The 12,669-nt window shown below is 38.4% G+C and overlaps 1 protein-coding gene across 3 annotated transcripts in view; it reads right to left on the reverse strand.

Moving 5' to 3' along the window:
• Positions 1-3,751: 3,751 nt before the first annotated feature.
• The window catches only part of LOC101846632 (transcription initiation factor IIB), a gene marked incomplete at its 3' end in the record, with an annotated part of 19,007 nt that continues 10,089 nt past the window's right edge, over positions 3,752-12,669 (reverse strand). For all 3 annotated transcript variants that reach the window (XM_005092774.3, XM_005092773.3, XM_035968345.1), the window contains 9 exon segments: positions 3,752-4,181; positions 5,215-5,291; positions 5,899-5,993; positions 7,287-7,396; positions 8,100-8,229; positions 9,194-9,280; positions 10,556-10,663; positions 11,483-11,564; positions 12,172-12,279. In XM_005092774.3, the coding sequence (XP_005092831.1) occupies positions 4,048-4,181; positions 5,215-5,291; positions 5,899-5,993; positions 7,287-7,396; positions 8,100-8,229; positions 9,194-9,280; positions 10,556-10,663; positions 11,483-11,564; positions 12,172-12,279 (931 nt within the window).

The following is a 12,669-nucleotide window of genomic DNA, read 5'->3' on the forward strand; positions in this document are numbered from 1 at the left end:
TTCCTGTCCAATTTATATCATCCTATCTCTCCTCCTTCTTTTTTATGTTTGTTACTCTCTTGTAACACCTCATCTTCAACACTTATATGGCCTAATGTGTTGAAATGCTGTAAAAACGCTTACATTTTGTACAAATTATTTTTTCTTATTCTTAATAATATGGAGGCAGCTATGATTGATTGTTTTTTGCCCCATCGACACAGTTTAAATCATTTAGGCGGGGGTGGGGGGGGGGGGGCTGTGTCTCCGTCAGGGCTAACCTGGTTTGAGAGGGATATAATACAACATACCAGCAGAAAAACTTTCTGTGCGTTGTGAAGGAGATGGAGGAGCACCCAATTCACTGCTACACAACAGACGAATAATCGAAATTCCCTCGAACCCGCAATCTCACATATAGTGATACTTGAATTTGAATTAAAAGTCTGGTAGCCTGGCCGCCGTTACCAGACTACAGACCCAACCAATCAGTCAGTGGTGTCTTGTGAGGTGGGGCTTGGGCTGGAACCTCAGCCCCACCTGGTTTTCTTCCCTTTATAAGTTACTCCTCTGACTCTTTTTAACTTTTAAGCCCCGCGCTTTAACTTTAAGTTCCCACGGACTGACACTGAATATGAGGCATTGACCTTGCATGGCTTAAGGCCAAAATGACAAAGCAACGACATTTTCCACACCCACGAATTGAATTCAGGTCTCCTGCGTGCAACAGCAAAACCCCATAGAGTAGACACAATTCAGATCATTTGATTTAGGAAACAGGCCATTTTTTAACCCTGCCACTGGCAGTGCCAGGGCCAATGTGTTGAGTGTACTCAAATGGAAAATAATTCTAAATTATGTTCCCATTACTTACAAAAATATTTTAATGTATTTTTACACACCCACTAACAAACTTAAATCACGATTTAGGAGGCAGGCTTTCCACCCCACCTGTCAAAGCCAACATGGGATGAAGAGTAGTGAGAGGGACACTTTCATTACTTCCAAACAGAAAGCCCCAGATCTTCAAAAATTTACTCCCACTCGAGAATCAAACTTGGGTCTCCTATGCAAACAGACACCAGTTTTCCAGTCGCAATCAGATGTGCTGTTGTTATGTTAACTCAATTGCTATCTTTCTTGACTGTGGAGTATGTGAAGCAATAATAATATTAATAGCCAAAGATGCTGAACTTCAACTTCAGATTGTTTGGGAAGTTTTCAAGGCTCCCCACCCACTTGGCTAGGTCCTATTGGAGATCAGTAGTATTGATAAATTTGTGTTATTATAGTTATACATTGTATTAGCGTGAAATTCAGAGGTTACCCAACTTTAAATAACTTTGCCTTGCATTAAATGCAATGTTGAAAGAGATGTTAATGTTAATATAAACTTATACAACTGCGTCTACTTCTACAATTATGGTGTAGCCTACTTGTAATGTTCCAGCACTTTATTTCATCTTGAATATTATGGTGAAGAAGGTGAAAACACCATGGTGCCAGAAAATCAGAACAAAATCCTGTTGCAGCATGAAAGTGTAGACTCTAGAATCAAACCCAGTAGGCCTACAACTACCACCAGGTACATCTACATTTGGCATACTCTACCTCAAACTTCCATGAAGTCAAGAAGAGTAGATAAGCCTAAATACAAAAACAAAAACAAAAACAAAAAAACGAAGAAGGAACTTACAAAGAGCCTCCATTTAATAAAAATAATAAAATTAATTTTTCTTTTTATTTATTCAATGAGATAAAACTGGATTGTCTAATGTCTCTGCAACAACCTTAATTTTCACTCAGTTTTCCAAATCCAAATGTAGGCCTACTGAATCTTGATAATCAAGAAGACAATTTTTAAATTTAATTCCCAAAAATAAACATTGAAACTTCGAAACATAAGTTTGGTTTGTCAAAAAGATTATGAACAGTTTCCATACTGCGTCACTTTTAAATCATATGTTTTAGTTTAGTTTTAGTAGAGGTTTTACGGCGCTCGCAACTGCATAAGGTCATATGACCGCCAGAAGATTAGAGGTGTTACAAGAGAGTAACATACATAAAAAAGAAGGGGAGAAAAGGATGATAGATGTTTCATAGGAAAGAAGAAGCAAACCACACCAGAGCACACGCCAACCACCCACCAATCATATGTTTGCTAAATTAATAAATTGTTTACATTAATGCCTCTTGTAACACTGTAAAAGTTATTAACAGGCGAGTCCTCCAAACCTAATTTCTATCTCTGATAGGACCCAGCCAAAACATGGGAGTATCCTTGTAAAATGCCTTCTCCAAGGATGCAAACTTGGACCAGGCTGAGCCTCAAGCCTCTGAACTCACAGCTTCCTACTCCTGATTACCAGTCGGGTAGCCTAACCACCCGACTACAGACGTAACCAATTCCAAGTCTCTACTAGTACTAGTTCAGTGATTATGAATTTTGTATACTGTACAAAGTGACCAGGCCAGGGTGGTCAGCCTGCTAAAAAATAGCCAGGATTCATAAAGTGAAAAGAGAATTCAGTACAGAAAAAATTTAAAAAATTTTTATTTCTTTTTTTTTGTATGAGTTTTACGGCACTCGCAACTGCATAAGGTCTACTAGACTTCTTCACTATAGACTATAGTATAGTAGGGCACAACAAAAAAAAACTATGTGAACATAAGCACTCTCTGATGAAAGCTTTATTTCCCCAAATTCAGGGTTTGAAACACATCACAATATCAGAAGATAAAAAAAATTAACCACATCTTCCTTTTACCCCATAAGACTTTTCAATCAACACTGGTGTGAAAGTATAAATATATGAAAAGCAAACATTCCGTTTCAAATTTACAGTGCATTCAATCTTTTCTCTTTGAAACAATTAAACATGGGCAAAGTACAGACTGATATAGTAAGATCTATTTTCTCAGTAAATTTTCTAAACATTCTCTATCTCAGGGCACCTTTTGAGACAAATTTATAGACTTTAATGCACAAATATGAGACAACAGGTTTTAAGACATTAAACATCACTTTTCACTTCTAATAAATATGAAAAGAAACACCAATAACTAAAAAGTCAAAAGCACGTCTTTTTTCAAAAGCTCAAAATTTGTTCAAATGGTCTGCAAACTTTGAAAAAAGACTAAAACTAAAACCACCACCAATACACTGCAGCATTTTCCAGATACTTTCAGAGTCCCAAAAATGACTTTGCCTACCCAACCCTGGTCAATTTTTTTGACATAAAAGTGAGAAATGATACAGATCACAAGTCAAAGATGACTCACAACATAAATAATGAGAATGGCTGAGTAGCAGAAAATACAAAAGAGATGAATGAAAATGTGTTGCATTGTGGTGAAATCAGGCACTTATCAAATCAATGAAATTGATGAAACTGACATTTTCCCCCGTCTGGCAATTTTTATCAACTTTTTTTGTTTTGTTTTGGGGCGGGGGGAGGGATGCTCCACACCGTAACCCTATCTGTATGTCGTGTTTTACTATCGTATACACAAGAAGTGGGGAACTCTGTGCCACCACTTTCAAAGAGGAAAATTAATCGTTAATCCAATCCATACGCTTTGCATAGCAATCTGTCAAAATCAATTTTTGTGAAATACTTAAAGTTTCAAAGAGATCTTCATACTAAAAGTATTTAAAATGTGAAGAATACAACCCCGGGGGTACAAACTGACCCCAGGGCCTACGGATAGGGTTAAATGATGTCCATTTAAAATCACATTTCTTTGTGGACTTTACTGAAAATCATTAATAAAAGGCACAAAAAATAAAAATTTGCGGTTGCCGAGAACACCAAAACTTTGGTGGCCATTTTCTCACTAATTTTGCCTCTGACACCAGGCGCCCTCCACCTCCTTTAGTCATTAATATTTTGATTTCTATTCAAAGCAAATGAACAAACTTTAAGTAAGATGATACGCATAGCTCCATATCCTCAAAAATTGACGAGTGCCCGATTCCACCGTGTCGTGACTCAAATAACAAAAATAACGCAGTGCTTCTCAAGTACAACACAGTCACACATGATGATGAGACAGTCGGCAGGAGAGTTAGTTGAGAGGTAGAGAATCAATCGGGGTGCTGAAGTTGAAGTCTGCTGGGAACAGCTCGGCAGCTTTGGGAATCATGGATTTGTAGGACTGTCGGATGGTCACCTCCGCCACGCCGGCTATATCTCCAATTTCTGTGGGGTGGGAGGAAATACAGGTTCAGTTACTCATCTTTTACAGTTCAGGCACAAAGGAATATCTTTGAGTAAAGAGAAGAACTTCATCACAATAATGATCGTTCAGAGCTGGGGGAAAAGGTAAGGCAGACATATATAGAAACAACAGAGGGAAACTTAACAAGTAGGACCTAACAATGGCATCCTCTAACCATCCGTGGCACCACAGAAGCATTTCAGGACAGTCAACAACAAAAAATGTAGACCTCACTCAGATTCGAAGAAGGAAATTCCATGTGTTGGACAAGTTCCTAACCAACTGAACGAAAGTAAATTTTTTTTTAATTGTGTATTTACTGTCAGTGTTTTTAGACCCCATTGACACAATTTAGACCATTTAGGAAGCTGGCTTTTGACCATATCTATCAGGCCAATCAGCCTGAGAAGGATAGATACAATATCCCAGCAGAAAGGAACCACAATAGCAATAAAAAAAATGATGAACAATGTTTACAAATACAGTCCAGCACACGCAAGGGACGAGGAAATCTTATCGTTAAGTAGGCTACAATTTGGCTACGTACGAACTTCAGTTTATACTGCGGAGGGTAAAGAAAGTTGAACAACTGAGTTAAAATTATTTATGAATAATGCCCTGTATAACATGTTGACAGGTGCATTGAGTCCATATTCGCTTTGGTTTGCAGATTTGGGTTTTTTACATTCATTGTATAAGTCAATCTATCCACCTCTGCCAGGCACAGTTGCTTTTCCTCCACTGGGGAGCCCTCCCGCTTCTTTCACTTACCCTCCCGCTTCTTTCACTTACCCTCCCGCTTCTTTCACTTACCCTCCCGCTTCTTTCACTTACCCTCCCGCTTCTTTCACTTACCCTCCCACTTCTTTCACTTACCCTCCCGCTTCTTTCACTCTGCCATGGTCAATTCTCCAATACGACTTCACCTTGAACTAACTTTGCTGACTTCAATACACTCCATTTAACTCCAAAAGAAAATGACACAAACAACACATCTATGGTTTGTTAACATACCTTTGGGCGTTTTCTTATCATCTGAAGCTTGTGAGGCCATGTAGATAGCAGCAGCTGCCACTGAGATGGGGCTTCGCCTGAGAACAAGGTAACACATGAGTGAAAAACAGGACCAGTAAGCAACCAGAATATATAAGCACAGCAAGAATGAATAGTTGCCATAGGTTGGTTAATCTGTGGTCAAAGGACATAGAAAACGAGATAAAAACCAATATCTAAAAATATGTAACGCAAGAACTGATCCGCTTATTCATAAAACAAGCCAAAAAAAAGAAAAAAGAAGAATATTTTTAAAAAAGAGTAAAAGAACTCATATGGTAAATATTCTTTACAACCAGATTAGGTTCTCACAACTATGACCATATGAACAATGGCCTTGTCTGTACTCTCCCATCAAAGACATCAATTCAAGAAAGGAGCCACTCTCAGCAAAAGGGACCAAGCAATAGGAACATGGTTACAGTCTATAACAATATTTCTGTACATCTTTGCACCACTTCACTCATTCTCTGCCCACACATCTTGCACTGGCAGGCTTCACACTCTGGGCCTCGTTTAACAGCACCAATGAAAACTAATCTTTTTTTTTTTTTTGGGGGGGGGGGGGGGGAGGAGAGATGGGTTAAAGGTTACCCTTAAATTAACCCTTATCGATACTTCAGCAAAAAAAAAAGACAAACTTACCCTGGGACCAAATCCATTTCCACAGCTTTCCTGGCAATGTGTGTTGCAGCTTTCTGCACTGATGATGGCAGACCCAGATTGGAACAAAACCGAGACTGAGGAAAGGAACAAGACTGTTGTCAGCACATCTGTCCTATTTGAACCATACTATGGTGTTGAAAGCTTTTCTTCTGTACAAGACTACGGTAATAACAGACGAGTCACCAAGGCTCCCGCTGCTTACTGGATAATGAGAACAGGCTCACAAAAATGTAAAGAATATACAGTGGAACTCGGATTCAACGAGGTCGCCGGGCCTGACCTAAAATCTCGTTGAATCCGAGTGTTCGTTATAGCAAACACAAGGTTTTGTGTAGATAATTACAGGCATTGAGCAAGTAATGTAATGCTTGAAATGCCCGCATATCACGAGCTGAGTAAAAAAAAAAGACCGATTAGTTCAAATGCGCACGCCTGTGTCATTTCAATATTTTGCAAAAAAAGTTGTGTTGCTGTGTAGAGCCTAGCATATGGCAGCTTTTGATTCCATAGACCAGCGCACAATTCATTACGTAGATCTACATCAAGACTAGCTTATCATTTTAATAATGATCAGTTGCCGAGGGGAAAAAAAGACCGTGACGCGTTTGTATCTGCGACGCTCAATGCCCGGTCCGCTAGTGCCCTCCCGCCTCCCCGCCACGCACACAGCCACACGTGTGCAGGCCTCCCATCCGACCCCGACACACACCAGAGTAGACACGTGCGTGCCAACAATGCATGTGTTGGTATGAATAAAGGCAGCTGATTCGTCGCATGCAATTGGGTAAGAGAACAATGGTTCACGATGCTGGTGCAATGGGTGGTTTCCGGGAATAGATAAAGTTCGTTCTGGGAGAAAAATGACAAAGCCATGTCTGCAGGGGCTGTTCACCCTGGTAGCGACCTCGTTGAATCCGAGCCCACTGATTTATATGCTCGTTGAATCCCGGTTATTTTTATTTGATTTTAAAGAAGAAAAAAAACAGGGAATCTATCTCATCACGCTCAATCCGAGTTCCACTGTATTGGCAATAGCATCTTAAAGCGCAGGGAGGCGGGGGGTTTCCAATGAAGTGCATTCTACAGTTAAGACACAATACCTCTAGCCAAAAAAATATAGGGAGATGCACAATGATGATCAGCTCTGACATGTTAGAATGTTAGAAAGATTGTCTAACCATTGTAAAATTGTGAATTATGCTATGTTGATGAATTATTACGTGTGCTGTATTCAATGTGAACCATATTTCCCCACTTCCCATTAAAATTACTAAATCGCCTACTAGACGGCGATAGCACCCAGGTTAGCAAAGACTGGTTTAAATCGTTAGTTCCAATCAGTGTGACAATCTGCTTATACAACTCACCATGAAATCTCCTGTAGTGATGAGTTCCACATTGGTCTCCAGATTTTTCAGAATCAGTTTGAACACACGGCCAATTTCTTTCTTGCTGATCTTTGATACTGCACATATTTCTAAGGAAAGGAGGAGGACGTGAAGATTTATGAATACTCAGCAACAAATCCACAATAGAACGTGCTGGGTGATGTTCTCGTTGTCAAATTATACTTAAGACATCTGGGCTATTGAGAAAATCAAAAGTACGAAAAGACTAACAGGGCTGTTCTTTACAAAGCTTCACCCTTCAAAAAGTCATGAGGCGATTTATTCGTTAGTAAATTCATATGTCAAAGTGATCCTGTATTTTGAACCCTAGTATACCCTGGCATACATGAAAATCATCTCCTGAGCTTTACACTCCTTTTTTTTAGTTATGCATTATCTAAAAAGGGGAAACCTAACAGGGGAAAAAAACATATATATCTGCGACATAGCTAAAAAAATTTCATACAGCAACCTATGCACACAAAAAATCAATATTTGATCAACAATTTAAAAAATACCAGGTTTGCAATATCCCATTCAGCAAGGCAAATGTTTACGGGGATTGGAGAAAAAGGTTTCTAAAATCCCCGATATCAAAGTGACAAAACGCCCACAATGGTAAAACAATTTCCCAGTATATTATACAGAGCACATAGCTTATAACTTGTAAATTCAGCTCAATAATGACACAAGACCTGGAGCTGAAACTGCTGATCTCTAGAAAAACAGTGATTTCTGAACCTGAAAAAAAATAAAGAGCCGACAGCACATATTCACACGATGCCACCTTACCTTTGAATGTCCTGGGCACTCCCTCCTGCCTGCAGGCAATGTACATGCAAGCAGACACAATAGCATCATTGCTGCGCCCCTTCAACGTTTTACTTTCATGCACCTGCTTGAACAATGTGTTTGCTCGATCCTGGTGAAGAGAAATCAATTTTTATTACATATCAATATATTAGTAAAAGACACATTAAATACATCCATCCTAGAGACAGCTTGTATCACTTCACAATAAATCCATTAACCTGCCAGTCCAGTCCACTTAATCACCCTTGCCCCAAAGTCTGGGTTCTGGTAAAGAGAAGTACACCAACACAATAACAATAATTCAGAGCAAGGAGGAAAAGCAAGACAGGCAGACAGAAACAACAGCTGGAAAGGAAAGCGGTACGGCCAATCAATGGCCCCCTCCAATCACTTGCTCACCCCTGCACGTCAGAAGACAAAACCATTGATGCCAGAAAGCATCAAGATAAATGTTCTCTCTTCCATTTGAAAAAAAGAGAGTTAATGGAACCACAACTAATCCTTTTCTTTTCTCTCTCTACAATGCAAAATGACTCTTTGACTACTGGCTTTTTTTTCAACCTCAAATTCATAAAATATTCACCATGTTGTGATTCTACACACTGGCTAATACAACACGGACATACAAGTCCACCTGCACAGACTGAGCAGTAACATCGTATTAACTTATCACTAGTATTAACTCCATCTATAGCGCACACAATCTTAACATTTCTCCATACGTCACATACAGGTGAAATGAATATGTTGAAATCTAGGCTAAACATAAGAGTATAGACATCAAGTCTCTGACCTCAGCTCTCCTGGCAGTGTAAATATGAACACAAAAGTCCATCAAAGACCAAGCGGTAATGGAAACAGCTCCTTGTTGTTTTTTAATCAGGCTGCATAGGGTACCAAAGCTACCCATATGAGAATTGAAAACCAAAACCTTTAGAAATTACACCTGCAGTCTTTTCCCAAACAGCGGTGAAAGTCAATTCTTTAATCAAAGTTGACATTGGTGCACTACTGAAAGAGCACAATATTGTAGATATTGAAAAGAATTCACATTATCAACTTTCTATACTTACCACCAACATTTTGGGAAGATTCAGTCTGTCTGCCATCTGACCAATCTCTCTGAATGCAGTCAACAATGCTCTGTCTGAACTATTCATCTGCAAAATATTAAAACATTTCAAAACTTTAAATTATTGCAATTTCAATACAGATGAGATATCTCCTGAACAAGCACATCGTAACAAAGTTCCAAACCCTATAACAGTTATCTATACATATTATATATGTGAAAGTCCGTCACTTTCGCCGCCTGAAACTTCGGAACCACTAAACTTTCGAATATGAAAAAATTAACGGTGTTTCAGAATCATTTAAAGGATGCACAGTTTTACTGAGGAGTCTGAAGTCACTGTAGTTTAATTTTCAGTTTTTCATTAGTTTCGTTTAGATCTAATCTTGAGAAAGTCCGTCTTCTTAGACGCCATTGGGAACAAGTGAGGCTTCCGTTCACAATGAGAGCGCATTAATTCCACACCTTTGAAATTCTGGAGTGTACAACCACGAAAACAGAATAGAGAATCAATCTATGCATCTATTATATATTTGGCAACTTGAAAACACATGTGTCTTTTCTCTCAAGATTTATTGCTCCATTCCAGTAGAGTGTAAAGATAGTAGACCAATGATATTCAGTTGATGTTAATGCACTGATCATTCCTTTCATCGAAAGGAGGCCAAGCTAGTATAAAATATAATTTAAACTGTTGTGATGAAGAGCCAGAGTCAAGATAAAAAAGCTGTCAGTTTTGACTGCAGCGACGAAATATTCTCTCCTTTCAAAAGTGAAAGACATTTAACCTGATATACCCACGATCAACGGTTGGTGGGGGTGGGGATAGGGGGATCTACAGCATTCAGGTCAGCAAGCAGTGTCATCTGACCAGCATTATGCAAAGTAAGCTGTGTTAAATTACTGCTCTGTAGGTCCAGTTACCCCCCCCCCCCCCCCATCAGAGCCTTATTTAAAAGTTTAAGTCAAGACAAATGAAAGTTAAGAGACTTGGGGTTCAATACATACAGAATTAAAACAATAAACTCATGCTTGACTTGATAATTCACAAACACTGGTAAAAAGACATGGGTTGTTCCATGCTATGTACAGAACACCAATACTTATGTAGCATACACATTTCTGAAAATCAATAAGCCCAAGCTCTAATCTTATTATCAACAGACTAACATCGAAAGCGGAATGTATGAATTAACAGTTCATCAGTTATTTTCCATCAACAGAGATAAAATAAGCAACACTGAACATCAAGTTTTAAAGGTGATTTATGTTATTAATCATCGGGAACGATTAACATAACTGCGAATTTAAAAGACGAGCAAATGATTTAAAAGAAAGAAATCACAAATCCACGTCAACCTACTGTGCGTCTGTTTCTGTACATAGGCTTTCCAAACTCATCTCTCAAACTGTCGCTGCCTGTTCCAATAGCAATCATTGTGGACATGTCGCTGCCTTCAAACAAGGGATTCTGTAGAGAAAAAGAGAGAAAACTAATAAATTCACACACTCTTCTGTTACATGCATGTCTAGATGCAAGGCTTGTGTTGTGTATCCAGCTTTTTTCCAAAAATAAAAAGTAAAGATGAAAAAAAACCCAAAAAAACAAATCCAAACACCATTATGCCTAAAGAATTGAGAACATTAAAATATAAATGTGAGGCAGCGTGGTGGAATCAGGCTCTCATCAATTTTTGGGCATGTAGAGCTATTGGAATCATCTTAAAGCTTGTTCACTTGTCTTTGTATAGATGACAAAATTATCCATTGATCTTGAATACAAGACAAGATATTTGCGAAAGAAGGAGGTGGGGGTCACCAGTTTTCAGAGGTAAAATTAGAGATAAAATGGCCGTCAAAGATTAGTTATTTCCTCAGCATAAGAGTCCGAGGTAAATGAAAATTTACATTTTTGTGCCATTAATCAACGCTTTTCAGAAAAATCCACACAGAAATGAGTTCTTTAATGGGCATAAGGTGTTGAGTCAAAAAACAAAAATTTGATAAAAATTCACCAACCTGTGGAAAAATGCAAGTTTCTTCACTCTGATTATTTTGACGATAGCCTGATTCCACTACGCTGCCCAACTAATGTTCAATTTATCATCAAAATGGTTCACTTGCATAACAAACTGCTACGTACCACGAATATGCCTCTCGAAAGTAAGCTAAAATGATCTCTAATCTAATTATTTCATATTCCCCCTCCAAAACCCTCCCCCCCAAAAAAAACACATGGCCATGGTCTCTCGTCTCTGATAACAAATCCTGGGAAAATTATCCCACAAACCTCTGCCGCTCCAACACGAGAGTTATCTTTGGTACTTTTCTCATTACTGAACGTTCTCCACTCAGATCCAACATCAATGACTCTGAAAACGTAACACACAAAAAAAAGTTTTAAAATTCAAATCATATTTAATTATTAAATTGCAACCAAGCATGATGTTTAATTGTTGGGGTATTAAAAAAAAAAACACAAAAAACCCCCAGCAAATAATCTTGATAAAAAAAGAAATGTATTTACATGTTTTAGTGTACCGTAATGTACTTGCAATTTTTTGTATCATGATTGTGTCATAGACATATGGGACTTTCGTTGAACATACAGACCCATGATTGACTGTATTGGGAGAAGTAATAAACAGAACTCCATGCAAGCACCAGGAAAGCTCTCGTTGGTCACAACATCCTCTTGAGAGCACTATTGAAAATTAGCACCACATTCTTTCACTGCTCCGTTTTGGATGGACTGAATGTTAACACAACAGTATTTCCAAACATTTCACTTAAGGGCACTTTTATCTTACCATTATAAATAACTTAAAAATATGAGCCTCGGGTGGGTAGAGGTTTCTGATAGAGATTTCTGTAACAAGAACTATATTTTTTTTTTCGAAAGACAAAATGCACCACAGTCTAACGCACAAATAAGTAATTGTAACTTCACAAAGAGATATGCTATATTTGAAGACCCACCTGTCTCCCACAACAACACCACACTCAGGGCAGATCATGTCACCAGCATGACTGTCTTCCACCAGAGGAGTGTCAGGGTGCTCCCGGCAACAAATTTGAGCTGAAAAGCTGAGAAAAAAGTTGTTGCATAACATATCAATAGAATGAGTGGGCTTAACATAATAGTTCCTGCCAAAAGTAAAATGAATATCAAACTCTGCAGTGGCAAAATTTTTTGAAGACAGTGATGAAATATTTCAACTAAGATTAGTATTCATTTTTGGGAGGATTTTACAACTATTCTTGAGAGTCAATTTACATGTAGCCAGAAAGAGGGGGATTAGAAGAAATAGTCTGCTCTTTTTTTTTTTGCTATCCTTTTGCATAAAATTACAACCCTTAAGTCAAAGAAGTAACTATCCAAGATAGCAACCCATTGTTGAGGAGAAAAATGGTTGCTAAGACAGGTGGACGTCTTGGACAATGTCAAAAGCAATTATATGTTTTTTGTAAAACTGT

Source organism: Aplysia californica, unplaced genomic scaffold (assembly GCF_000002075.1).
Source record: "Aplysia californica isolate F4 #8 unplaced genomic scaffold, AplCal3.0 scaffold00052, whole genome shotgun sequence".
NCBI lineage: Eukaryota > Metazoa > Mollusca > Gastropoda > Aplysiida > Aplysiidae > Aplysia > Aplysia californica.